A 14,217-nucleotide genomic window follows, 5' to 3' on the forward strand; every position below is an offset into this window, starting at 1 on the left:
AAGGCGGGTTGGGGGATGAGAAAGTAAACAGAGGGGGAGGATACCAAGCATGGGTTTTCTATTTGGACATGCTGAATCTAATTACGGACTATCATCCATACAATGATTTGTTATTACATCAGAGCGCTTGAGTTTTTATGTAGAAATGTTTTCTATAAATGTATAACATGCCTGAATACATGTGTTTCCTCGAATTTTCAGACTTTCATGTTTCTCAGTGGGCTTGAACAGACTGCAAAGACCAATTCTCATACGATATGTGGTTGTAGAGAGTCTGAATGCTTTGCCAAGTAACTCTGCAGACCTAGCAGGATCCTGTCCTCTTCTGGTTGATCATTATCCACCTTGTGACTACCATAGTTCCATCATTATAATCAGCAAGACTAGCCAGAAATCGCCAAATCCCCAGTGCCCTATCGGCTTTAGACAATCTGGGAAATGAAAGCAGTAATAAGGATAAGTTAGTATAAATCTACTGAAGAATCTGAACAACTAACTGATATAGACGATGCTACTACCACAATAAGAGATATGAGCTTAGGGGTAATTCAAATGTCAACTGAATAATAAGAATGGAACAGAATACTCGAATAGCAAGAAAGAGATGATATTACCAAGCCAGCTTTTCATGCAAACAATCAAAGAGAGGGTTTAGCTGCGATTCGGGATGAGTTAATTATGCCTAAATATACAAGCTGGATGTTGAGGAAAGAGAGTTCGCTTAAATCTTATTAACACTGACCATGATATGAGGAGGCACAAGTTGCTATCTCCACGTACACTGACATGCCCGAAATAGAATTTGTCTATTGGCATTGCTCTCTGCCTGCACATCAAGAATAAATGTTACATAACACAAGGGAGGGAATTTATCTAGAGTGATTTGTTTGCACAGGGTTGAAAAGAACCTGTTCATTAGAGTATCTGCACCTTGGTGGGTCTTCTCACTCTTCTACATGACGATAAAGACAAACTTATATTTTGCCATCAACTCAGCTACAAGCACGTGCTGCACCCATTGACTCTATCTGCCTTCAGGTTAACCTTCATATGAGAATTTATAAGAAAGAAGAACCTACATAGGCAACACTATCTCTTATTAATGTCAATGTAAAGTATGTTGTTCTTTTCTCAATCATAGTTTTGCAAATTACGTTTTCTTTTTTCTCCTGGAATTTTTTTGTAAGTTTTGCAGCATCATAGCCCGTGTCTTGCCATCAGGTTGAAGGCCTCTCTCACGCATTTCCGTGTACAGCTTCTTAGCCAAATCAAGCTTTCCTGTTAAACACATCCCTTGAATAGCAGCATTGTAAAGAGATCCATTTGGTTCAGAGAACTGCAAAACACCAAGTATAAGAGTTGAAGCGACTTAGTGATGTCTCATGGTTGCTATGCCTCCTTCCTCCGTAATCAGTTCTCTCCAATGTCAAAGCAATTTAAAGAAAATAAATAGGAATCCTCTGTTTTGGGATTGGAGTTCTTTTTTTTTTGGGTTGGGGAGGGGGGCGCTGTGGTAAAAGGTTGACCCGAAGAAATGGTAGAAACAGATTCAAACAGAAGAAATAACTTATCAATTAATAATCAACATTTTGGTGCAGTTTCTTTCACGGATATGAGTTTTCGACATTCTATGTTGCACATTCCCATACAAGTGATGATCCATCAGCAAGTTTACTCTCAAATAAAATCTTACCCCAAAGAAGAAAAAAGAACAATCAAACCCACAATTATAGCTTATTCTCTGATTTATTTGCAATGCAGGGAAACTAAAGAAGGGAATAGTTAAGGTCGAAGAAGATGCAATGAATGTCATAACTTACTTTTAGTATTTCCACCGCTTCATTCCAGAGAGAACCCCAGATGAAAATTCTCATCAATGACAATAGAGTAAATATATCAGGAGAATGTTTTTGGCGAACCATGCGGTAGTACACTTGTAATGCAACTTTGGGTCTTCTTGCAACCTCGCAAGCTCCAATAACTTGATTATAGGATGCAGTTGAAACTGGGAGTTCAGAAGCCTCCATCTGCCACAGTACTTGTATAGCTTTATCCCACAACCCAAGTTTATGGCACGATGTCAAAACAGTATCGAATATATGCACATTCAAAACGACACTTTGGATATTTCTGATTCGCTCGAAAAGCTGAAGTGCATCACAATATCGGGTTGCCCTGTTTAAGGCATTAAGCAATGAGTTCCATGTGTATACATCAGGTGCATGACCTAATGATTTCATCATATCGTAAACCTCAAATGCAAGCTTGACTTTGCCAGCTTTTCCAAGTGAGTTGATAACTGCGTTGCATGCTCTTGCATTTGGCTTAAGCTCACTGTCCAACATACATCGCAAGGTATTCAATGCAGAGTCATACTTACCCTCCCTACTATATGCTCCAATAATAGCATGCATCGTATCACTTTCTGGGCTCAACCCATTTTGAATCATCTCACTGTATGCATCAATAGCTAGTTCATTCTGACCACAGCGAACAAATGTGCAAATTAACAGACGGTAAGTGACTGTTGTTCCAACTTGACCATTATCCTTCAAAATTTTCCAAATCTTCTGTGCCTGATCCCAGTTGTTTGCTTTTGCAAAAATGGATATCATTGTGTTGTATACAATAATATCAATTTGTTCTCTAAGATTCCTACTGCTTATCAATTCACCAAACATGTTTATTGCTGTGTCATAACCGCGAGCATCAGCAACTGCCTTCAGAATTAAGCTATAAGTGTGGCCAGTTGTTAGCTCACTAGCCTTCATTGAGTTGAAGACTTTTAAGGCATTATCAAGCATTCCATTCCTCAAGAGACTTGAAAGAAGGGAATTACATGCATGTAAATCAGGTTTAAGACCTGAAAAAATCATCGACTTGTATATCGCTAATGAGCTTCTGGGTTTATTTAGTCTGCTGAGCTTCAAGATCCTTTTTGACAATACCTCCTCATCCATTTCTTCTAAATATATTACCCCATTCTCAACTGCATTTTTTGTTTCTTCAAGAAAACTTGAAGGTTGGTTAGAATCAAGATTTTCAGTATACGAATTCATCAAACACTCCTTACCAGACAATTCCAGCTTATACACATCTTTGGTTGAATTTTCTTTCTCACTCTCTCCATCACACATAGGTTCGAGGTCATAAGCGACATTCAGAGCTATGCCGCACTGGTTATTCACTTTCTTGAAGCCAAATATTGACAACTTTATTCCAAACAAAGTGCATTGATCAAAAGCAGTAACCAAATTAGAACTATTAAAACTAAGACACCCCTTATCTTTTCCAGTATAAAGATTGAATATCCCACGTGGGTATTTTAACTTATCCCTTCTTGAACAGAAAAATCGATTTTTCTTCTCATTACCATCTAAAGAAACTGCTAAAGTAGGCAAGTTCTTTATTACATGTACCATAATTGCTCCACAAGGTACAACAACCTCATAAGACAAGAATTTCTCACCTAATTCAATACTAGAACTTGGAGTCACCACCTGAAGAAATTCAATAGAGTTTAAGCACCATAACCAATTAAAGTTCCAATATTTATCGTTCAATTTAAACAGTTGATAATGGAAAGAATTGAAATTTACCTGAAATTTAGAAGGTAAAAATCTGCCGCTTCAGCACAAAAAAAGAAAGTGACAGTTGGCCGAGCAAGTAAAACAAGAACAATTGGGAGAAATTGAGGGAAAAAGGATAAAGATAAGTACCCAATTTACAAAAATCTGCTGGTAGAATGGGCCTCAACTAGTGAGCCTTAGTTAAGATCCAGCCCATTTAGCAAGAAATTGCACGTCTTAAAAATTTATACCTTTGTCATAATGTTTTCTTAAAAGATTTTTGATTTTGCTTAGAAGGTATCTTTAGAACATGGTCTAAATAGTTCATAAGTTACAAGTGAAATAAAAGAGGTTATCTACAAAACAGTTATTCCAAAAGAGGACAATCAAGGTAAATTTCTGCTGATGCAACACCCTCCTCAATCAATTAATCAAAATGACTTTAATTGTAAACTAATAGAGATTAATTCAAGTTTATTTCATTCTATCACCGAAAAATGTTTTTTTAAGACAAATTAGGAACATTAGAGTATTCTCCAAATCTCACGTTGATTCCTCTACTGATATTTTCATCTTTAGCCAAATTAAAAAGGCCATGGCAAACAACAACAACAACAACAACCCAGTGAAATCCCACATCGTAGGGTCTGGGGAGGGTAGAGTGTACGCAGACCTGACTCCTACCAAGGTAGGACGGCTGTTTCCGAAAGACCCCCGGCTCAATAAAAGCATAAAGAGAAGTCAGATAAGGTTAGATAAGGTTAAGAGTTTCAGATAAGAGATTTAAAGCGATATGGAAATGAAATAATGCAAGCGACACAGATAATATAGGATACTCAGAGTACAGAAAATAACCGATAATAGCAGAAATCGGAGCAGATGACACAGGATAACCAAAGCACAGGAAATAACACATAATAACAGATAATAGCAGAAATAGGAGCACAAGAAATTATATTGCAATAATGCGACTACTAATAAGAACGGATAACGAGACTATCTACTAGCCTTCTACCCTAATTTGGGTCCTCCAAACCCTCCTATCTAAGGTCATGTTCTCGGTAAGCTGTAATTGCGCCATGTCGTGTCTAATTACCTCTCCCCAATACTTCTTCGGCCTACCCCTACCTCGTCTGAAACCATCCATGGCCAACCTCTCACACCTCCGCACTGGGGCATCTGTATCTCTCCTCTTCACATGCCCAAACCATCTCAATCTCGATTCTCGCATCTTGTCTTCCACCGAGGCCACCCCCACCTTATCCCGAATATCCTCATTCCTAATCCTGTCACTCCTGGTGTGGCCACACATCCATCTCAACATTCTCATCTCGGCAACTTTCATCTTTTGAACGTGAGAGATCTTAACTGGCCAACACTCCGCCCCATACAGCATAGTCGGTCTAACCACCACTTTGTAGAACTTGCCCTTAAGTTTTGGTGGCACCTTTTTGTCACATAGCACTCCGGAAGCAAGCCTCCATTTCATCCACCCTGCCCCAATACGATGTGTGACATCATCGTCAATCTCCCCGCTGCCTTGCACAATAGACCCAAGGTACTTGAAACTACTTTTCTTCTGGATGGCCTGGGTACCAAGCCTTACTTCCAAGTCAGCCTCCTGAGTTGCTTCACTGAACTTACACTCCAAGTACTCTGTCTTGGTCCTACTCAGCGTAAACCCTTTAGACTCCAGAGTATGTCTCCAACACTCCAGCTTAGCGTTAACTCCGCTACGAGTCTCGTCAATCAGGACTATATCGTCCGCGAAAAGCATACACCATGGCACCTCACCTTGAATTTGCCGTGTCAATCCATCCATCACCAAGGCAAATAAAAACGGACTAAGAGCTGATCCTTGATGCAACCCCATCACAACTGGAAAGTGCTCTGAGTCTCCTCCTACTGTCCTCGCCCTGGTTTTGGCTCCCTCATACATGTCCTTGATCACCCTAATGTACGCCACAGGTACACTTTTAGCCTCCAAGCATTTCCATAGGATCTGTCTTGGAACTTTGTCATAAGCCTTTTCTAGGTCGATGAATACCATGTGTAGGTCCCTCTTCCTCTCCCTATACTGCTCCACCAACCTTCTCATAAGATGGATGGCTTCTGTAGTTGAACGTCCCGGCATGAATCCGAACTGGTTTTCTGAAATAGACACACCTCTCCTCACCCTCATCTCCACCACCCTTTCCCACACTTTCATAGTATGGCTTAGCAGTTTGATACCTCTATAGTTGTTGCAACTCTGGATATCTCCCTAACAACTTGTTGACATTATAAATAAATAAATTTAAGTTACATACCCATTCGATGTGAAAATCATTTAATCATCCAAAAGATAATTTGCACTAGTCCTTCGATGTGATCATTTTAGTTTATACCACTATCTTCGTGGAGGATCTTAGTAGCTCAGTTAGCTGACTACCTGAACATCCACCTTGTTGGTGAGAATTCGATTCCCCAAATCGTAATGCTCCCTCATTTCCCCTTCCCACTATGTAATGAAAAAAAAAAAAAACGACTATCTCCTTAGCTTCAACTAAATGGAATAATACAATCCAAGACAAAACAATCTTGTTAATACAACTCTCCTACCCTCCTGGCACATGAATAAGCTGAAAGAAAATGGCAAATGACTCGTTGAATCAGAACTGCATTCAATAATATTTCAAACTTTACATGGTGCAACTTAACTGCTTCACAACAAACAACTCTCGAAATGTTGTAGATCCTAACGTGTCACTCAAATTAGATGCAAATTTGGGGTCATAAATAAAATATACAGACAAATTCTGGTGTTTGTTACAACTGAGGCACAATGATCAGTTACAGGTTTCCAGTGAACTGGTAGGCGGATCAGATAAGTTTGGGAAGAGGCAATCTTGCAGAAATACAGCTCCATCTCCGCTGTCCACCAAAAGATATCTTTCACTGAATGGCTCAATGACTTGCATATTCATCCTATCTCTCAGTAAACAGTACCCACCAAGTTCCCGAATCGACGGAATCCCGTCTTTTAACACCTGTGGATAAAGCAGTATATCAATTGCAGGCACTCACGATGCACATCGTAGAACAATCCAAGGACTTTTATCATCTTTTTCCTATCTGATCCACAAAAATAAACCAGAAAATGAGCAACATGATTCAATGGATAAAAGGTTGCATAGTGAACTCTCCGCCACGTTAAAATGGCAACAGGACAGTGGTGAAATAAAAATAGCCAACACATTTACATCAAGCAACAAATGTGCAATTTGACAATGATACCTGCATTCATGCATCACTGTGCTCTGAAGCTTCCTCAGAATCGGACAAGGGCAAGAGGGTACATATCCCAAGCACATGCCCATTAAGGCACACATAATACTCGATTGCATCTTCATAAGCACCCAATCTACAGCTGGCACTTGCTGGTACCATATTCGCTTGCAACATGCTCCACAGTTTTGCCTTACAGTAAGGGCATACTTCTGTCTGATGAAGCTGAGCCTCCCTCTTAATTAACATTTTACGAACTTTTGAGCTAGCAAAGGATTTAAATATCCCCCGAAAAAACCCAATATCTCCCTCATCTCCTTGGTCAAGATGCTCACAAGGATCAGAAACATACAAAACATCTGTCCTGCATTGTGGTAACAGAAAGCTTTTTCCAGAGGTCCTAGAGAACCTAGTCCTGTAAACAAAGTGTCCTGGAATATGGATGTTGTTGAATAAGCCACCTTTAGTACACCCAGAGCAGTAAATAAGAAGCTTTCCAAGAGCTCTCCAGTTCCCATCAACACTATGACTCCCACTAGACTGTAAATCAAGCATCATTTTTGGAGCTCTTGTCTTACAAAACTCCTTCCACAGCACTCTCTTTGCAAGATCATCAAACCATTTGCAAACACAAGATAGAGTTGCAACCAACTTGGGGTTCCAATTCAATCGCTGAAAAACCAGAAATATAACTTCTTCGCTGAGATGCCCTTTTGTGCACAAACAACTAGCCGAGTGTATGCATCGATATTGTTTAGTAATGATCATTGTTTACAACTGCAGCCAGCATAATTGAAATGACAACAAAAGTTAGGTTATATATTCTAAAACTTTCACAAAGATGACATCAAATGCCAAGATACTTCAAATGGCTGTAAAAAAGGGAAGAAGTGATCTGAATAATGGTTGTTTAGTGGCATAAACAATGAAAATATAGAAGAGATCGAAAAAATCAGTCATTCACGACCACTGATGAAGGCTTCCTCGAAAAGTTAAGGATTTGTAATCCTTTTGAGAAATCGAATGGATATGACTCTAGTCAACAAGCCTATACACAAATCAGTCATGCTAGTATGTTTGAATACAGGATTAAAGGATTTTAAAAAGCCCATTGATAGCAAGTAATCTGTCTACTTAGTCGCTTGATAAGTTTACTTTTACTACATCACTATCAATTGATTAAAGACAGAATTATATTTTGTTAATTAAATCATTTACCTGTTAACACTTATCAACAAAAAGTAATTTACCGATCAATGGTTTTGCAGAACATAAAGACGAGAACACACTTCCCCAGGCCATGTTGCTATTATAGGTTACAGAAATGAGCAAAATGCAGAAGTACCAGAAAAAAGGTTTTCCAAGATGGCCATCAGTCACTTTGAACAAAAGGGTTCAGTGAGGCGAATATAGCATATATACTGCTCCAGAACTAGTGGTACTCAACAGATGGCCCGTGACATAAGATAAATAAAGAATTTACAGAAAGTTCAGAAGAATAAGACCCAGTAAGCTGAGGATGAGTAAAGATAATTTAGTTTTAAACAACTTGAAAGAGATTTGGACTCTAGAGGATGGAAATCTAAATGTGGCACAAGCTCGGAACTCAGAAGTGTTTGGTTTCATAGCCATTAAAAGATGAACTTACAGGTCCCAGAAGCAGATGGAATGTACTTATGGCTGGCTTTACCTGTTCTAGCTCCAAATAAACATAGGATCATAAATGTTTTTCTAAGAAGGCGGGTCATAATAGAACACAATAGTATCAAATGTAGAGGTGAACAATACGCTTCAGTGGGAATTGGGAAAGCAATTTTTTTTTTTAAGACGAAGAGCAACTTGCCGACACATAAAGGAATTGTGAATGATAAGAAGATCTCAGTTGTAGGTTGCTTTTACACTTCATGTACATTTGGTATGAAGTAAAATGTTTTGTTGGAAAACATTCCTTAGATCATTTTGTAGTGTTTGGTTAGTTAAAAGTACGTGATAAACGGTAATGTGCAACCATTAGTATATGCAATAAGTATTGGCTGACACTTTTAAGGATTAAGGGTTGAAAATAACGTCCAAGTGTTTATTTAAGCTACTAGTAGAAGTAAGGCTGTAAGAGTTTGGACATCCATAAAGTGAAAAAAGTTCCTATCCCCATCCCCCTTTTGGTGGAATAGATCCCTTGGAAAAAACATCTTCCACAGTTCAATGTGACCAAACATTTGAAAATGAGTTCGTCAAGGAAACATTTTTTTGCAATACATGACTCATGCCAGGAAAAAACAAATCTAGACTGTACATATCACATCAAGCCTTTATAAAGAATGAATAAAGAGCAATATTGTTCATTTTGTATATTTAAAACCATGTTAGATACAAACAAGTTTAAATTTATTAGAAATTATAATCTGTCATTTGAACAATTGGAATTTTTTTTTTTTACTAAACATATCACATTTATGACTTCCACTCCACCAAACAAACTAAATATTTTCTCTGAAATTAGGAGATAAAATTAATGTTTTCCCTTACTTCGTGAAAATGTTAGCGTTTTATACCAAAATATCAGATTAGTACAAGCAACAAATTGCACTACCACATAAGATGCAAAAAAAATAAAAAAAAAAACTTCATCGAACAAGATAAAATTATGAAAATTGGAGCAAAGGTCTTATCATTCAGCTAAATCAAACAAAACCCTAACAATACAGCTCACATTTCTAATCCTACTTTAATATTTCAAAATCATAAATTAGGGTTTGTGTAATCACTGAGTGAAAAAAGAGAACTTACGAGATAAGAGATCGGAGAAGTTGGCCGACGAGATAATCGGTGGAAGCTAAAAGTGGTGGGTTCAATGGACTTAGGACAATGAAATTGACTGAACCGTTTAAGCTGACGTCATTAGGAATTTGTCCAGTTCAAACCAATCAAATGATATTTTGGGACCCGTTTGGCTAAGAAGAGGATACTTGGGCTTGTCAACATCACTTGCATGGCCCAATTCCATCGATATACCAATCATCCCATGGCTAATTCCCTTTATTCGGTGCTGCTCTTTAATTTACGTCCCCCAAATTGGTGGTCTATTTTTGCCCTTCACTAAAATTTTTTGATTTCCGGTTCGAATTTCTATTTAGTTAAAAATTTAAAAGAATTTTACAAGGTACAGTTTCGTAACAAAATTAAACCTATTCAAGCTAAAATTAGACCTTCAGGCATATTTTGAAACCTAAGTAAAGTTTACAGTTAAACTCTTCCTGATCAACGACTCAATCTCTGAATGATTAGGGATAGTTTTGCCTTCAGGCATAAGCCAAACTCTCCCTTAAAGCAGAGTTTTGTCTTATGCCTGAAGACAAAACTCTACCTTAAGGTAGAGGTTTGCATTAAGACAATTTTTTTTTTAACTCAGTTAGAATTTTATAAAACTTTGTCTTAAGGCTTAACTTTGATCCGAATAGGCCTAATTTTGCAACGAAATTCTGCCTTGTGATTTTTTTTTCTTACTGAGCCGGAATTCGAATCTCAAACCTCATGTATTAAGCGAAAGACAATAATTAAAGACCATCAATTTAAGAGACAAAATTAAAGACCAGTGCATTTGAAGGACAATCCGCACAAAACAAAGTCATCCTATCCGCTCCCCCGGGTTGCCCACCAAGGCGTTTGATTTCAAGGGGAAAGTAGTGCACAACTAGCTTATTTTAAGGGTACTGTTTGAGATATATATGACGTTTTGAAATATTACCTCCTTCATTTTTTTATATATTAAAAAAAAATCTTTTTCTTTTTACTTGTTGGCTTTAGTAAATCAAGAAAGATTTCATTATTTTTCTCTAATTTTATTCTTATCATTAAGTGACCGTTTCTTAATTTTATTGAAGTATTAGTAGTCAAATTTAGATTTCAACATACGGTAGGTAAGTATGAATAATTTAATAAAATAAACACTTGACTGATATTTTTCTGAGAAAATATAAAATACATACCGGTCAAATAAAAGGAAAATGAAGTAAATAAGGAAATGAGTTTCTTATCTCCTCTTATGCGGACTTAACTTAAAAATGTTTTAATCGAGAAATTAAATTCAAAGATCTTTTCTTGACCTGGTTTCTAATTGGTAACAACATTTCTCTTCACACCATTCTCTCTCTCACATTATGTTTCAGACTTATCACTCAGCATTTAACACTTAATATGAGTAAACCTGAATAAAAAAAGTTGATTTTTTCTTGATTTGATAAGTAAACACACTTTTTGAAGAAAAAAAAAAAGCTAAGTGGGCACTTTTTTAGAACCGGAGAGAATATCTAACTACAATTTAAAAACATAACTAGAATAAACGGTGCTTGAACATCATTACTTTTTATAAAAGATTCCTATATAAATTTAGTTTATTATTCATCTTTATACAATGGCTAAATTTCGCATGTGGACATACAACTATAACTTTCTTTCACCAAAGTCGCTTAACTATGTTTCCTAACACAAAAGTCCCATATGTCGAAAAAATTCAACTTCCGATGGGTGATAATTTTTTACTATTTTATTTATTTTTAACATTTTTACTAGTTTATTTACTTTTAATTTACAAATTCAATTAAAAACTCGAATCAGGTTCAACCCAAAATTCATACCTGACCGGTGATAGTCTCTTACTGTTTCTTTTTAAACAAAATTAAGTGTAATAAATACAAATTCAATTTAAAAAATTCCAACCCGACCGACCAAAATACGTATGCAAAAATTAAAATACTCTTATTCTTATTTAGAATTTGCTACTATATATAAGAAGCATATCATATGCTATATCAACTATTTATGTTAGTAAAATATAGAATCAATACTCTTTCTCATCTGCAAAGAATAAAAATATATTACTCCATGATTCTTTTTTATTAGAGATTTCAAACTGTGCACAACTTAACTAGTATACATGTTCGCGCTTCGCGCGGTCGTAAAAAAACATAATTGCGTATCAATATCAATATCAAACTTTTTAAAAGGAAAAATCAAGTTTTACTCATTACCATATTTTTGTTGTTTATCATCCTCTATAAAGTTATGTGACAAAAGAATTGTGGAAAACATTTGAATTTAAGTATGAAACATATATTCATGATTATCATATTTTTGTAATCTTTTATCGTACTCTATTTTAACATTTCGGATTCACTTGCGAATGTCCGATGTAATAAGAAAATGATCTTAACGATATCTAAACTCAGCAACATAATTCTATCTCTTTGTCAACAAAATAATTGATGTGGTCTCTTAAATTTTAATTATGAAGTATCCATCCTGTATTGTTCCGTTTTTAGGAAAGACATCTCAAATTGTTTGTCTCTTCCGCGCATTATTCACCAATATCATATCCTTATCACCTTACGATGACTATGATATGAATGACATTGGGGACATTCCCTTCCCCGGTTTGTTGATTTACATTTCATACAAGGTCAATTATGTGTACTCATTCGTTAATTTAAATTTTCCAATTAGTTGATTTAAATTTTATTCAAGGTCAACTATGTGTGACCTTGTTGGGAATAGAAACCATATATGACCTTGCATTACTTCTAAATTTAAAAGTGTGACACAAACATGAGGGGAAAATTAAGTGAAATAGGAAGAAACCGGAAAAAAATTAAGAAGGAAAGATATAAATAGAATTTCAACGCCAACATCATATTCCTTATGATCATCTTTATATTTATACAAGAATTTCTTTTTTCACAAATTTTAAGAATAAGAAACTCAAGTCACTAGGCTCGAACTCCTCTTTAGTTCTCTCTTCCACGTTCCTCTCCCTCTTTAGTCTTATTTGCAAGAGCAATAGGCCATATTCTCTACAAAAGAAATTAAATTAGGTATTTCCTAAAAACATATGTTTCCTTTCTCTTGTTCAAAGTTTGATTAGAAGTATAATAACTAAAGTTATAAGTATATGGTTAAAAGTATCGATGGGAAAATAAATTTGCCGAGATACGAAATCAAGAACTACCCTGCATCTAGGTTTCTTCCGATGGAATGAATTTGTATATATAAAAAATTGTAGTTTTCCTTATGACTCTTCTACAATGGCTTTTTACTCTTTCTCTTTGTTCATCTCCTTGATTATTTTTTACAATGGTCCATTCTCATCTTTTCCTCCAGGTTTTAGTATAAAGGTTTCAACAAAAAAAATAAATCTATTTCTTCCCCCTAGTAATTACTTTTACTATCTCAAAACCTCCATCATTGAGACTTGAGAGAGGAGTCAACACAAGTAAATAAAGAAAAAGAGGACGAAAAAAGTTTTAAAGACTGAAGCTTTTTGTGAATGCAAAAGCAAACTCACCAATCATTGTCTGAAACTCCAATTCAGCGGACACATTTTAAAGCACTCGAAATCAAGCCAAAACTAATTCTGCCATGAAAATGATTTTTCAAGGTTTTAAGTTCTGTGAATTTTGGATTTGGAGAAGAAATAATGGTACATGATATATATATATATATGGTATTGATTATAGCTTATATCGGTAGTTGAAGAGATGCATAGATTTGATGATTATTTCAGTTTTTCTTTTCAATTATTAAGCCTTTATGAGAAATATTTTAATTAGGGGAGAGTTATTGCACTTCAAAAGGCAAAAACCTGGAAAATGGGATGCTACGTAGGATGATTTAGACTTAACATTCAATTGGACTTAATTGCAATTGATTGCTGCATTTAGTTGGGCTTTATGATGCTTCATCCATTATTTAGTAGCATAAATGAACCAAAAAATGTAAAATAAATTGAGAAAATATCAAAAAAAGGAGAAAAAAGATAAATGCCAATGGAAGCCATAGAGAGGTGCCACATAAGATTGTTTATGCCTAGCTTTATATTATATATAGATATAGATTACCACAAACCCCATTCTATGGCTATCTACATCTCCTTCCGGTCCGCTATCCACAGATGCAATTGCCTACGACCATTAGTTAAGCACCTAAAGGCTCGAAAATCATTGGGATATGAAGAATGTATTTTCTCTATTCTTTGATTTCTGAATTTAAAGTTTGGTTCCTTTTTTTCTCTCTCTCTTTCTTCTTCTTGTTAATGAGCTGCAAGTAGACTACATTTTAGTAAAGTCTTCATGCTTTTGGTGATAATCCTGCAAGGTGGTCATTAAGATTAATGAATCTTGTTCTAAACTACAACTAATACATATATTTCATCATAAGTTCACTAGTTTTGCATTGACCCTTACCATACTATCGGGAAACCTGCAATAATTCACTTGTGCGCTCACATAGCATAAGAAACTCACAAAAGCCAAGTTTCCTGTTCTAAATTCAAGATAACCAATTAGGCAACTTGTAGTGTGAGCTTACATGGGAGAAGAAACACACACAA

General features: G+C 35.9%; 2 protein-coding genes across 8 annotated transcripts; both read right to left on the reverse strand.

Moving 5' to 3' along the window:
- Positions 1 to 72: 72 nt before the first annotated feature.
- LOC132621265 (pentatricopeptide repeat-containing protein At3g29290) lies at positions 73 to 3,766 on the reverse strand. 6 transcript variants are annotated; one of them, XM_060335457.1, is made up of 6 exons: positions 3,600 to 3,766; positions 1,821 to 3,500; positions 1,155 to 1,336; positions 931 to 1,075; positions 743 to 826; positions 73 to 431 (listed from the first exon to the last, which is right to left on the reverse strand). In XM_060335457.1, the coding sequence occupies exons 2-4, from the start codon at positions 3,420 to 3,422 to the stop codon at positions 997 to 999; spliced, it is 1,863 nt and encodes a 620-aa protein (XP_060191440.1). In that variant the 5' UTR covers positions 3,423 to 3,500; positions 3,600 to 3,766; the 3' UTR covers positions 73 to 431; positions 743 to 826; positions 931 to 996. The 6 variants fall into 6 exon arrangements, with proteins under 6 accessions (XP_060191440.1, XP_060191442.1, XP_060191441.1 ...); XM_060335459.1 differs by having other exon boundaries at positions 931 to 1,032; positions 3,600 to 3,765; XM_060335458.1 differs by having other exon boundaries at positions 909 to 1,032; positions 3,600 to 3,761.
- A 2,442-nt stretch (positions 3,767 to 6,208) lies between these two features.
- LOC132622214 (EID1-like F-box protein 2) lies at positions 6,209 to 9,907 on the reverse strand. Of its 2 annotated transcripts, none has more exons than XM_060336778.1 (3): positions 9,624 to 9,907; positions 6,846 to 7,613; positions 6,209 to 6,683 (listed from the first exon to the last, which is right to left on the reverse strand). In XM_060336778.1, the coding sequence occupies exon 2, from the start codon at positions 7,602 to 7,604 to the stop codon at positions 6,852 to 6,854; it is 753 nt and encodes a 250-aa protein (XP_060192761.1). In that variant the 5' UTR covers positions 7,605 to 7,613; positions 9,624 to 9,907; the 3' UTR covers positions 6,209 to 6,683; positions 6,846 to 6,851. The 2 variants fall into 2 exon arrangements, with proteins under 2 accessions (XP_060192761.1, XP_060192760.1); XM_060336777.1 differs by having other exon boundaries at positions 6,209 to 6,598; positions 9,624 to 9,906.
- Positions 9,908 to 14,217: the final 4,310 nt, after the last annotated feature.

The sequence above is a fragment of the Lycium barbarum genome, chromosome 12 (genome assembly GCF_019175385.1).
Source record: "Lycium barbarum isolate Lr01 chromosome 12, ASM1917538v2, whole genome shotgun sequence".
Lineage (NCBI taxonomy): Eukaryota > Viridiplantae > Streptophyta > Magnoliopsida > Solanales > Solanaceae > Lycium > Lycium barbarum.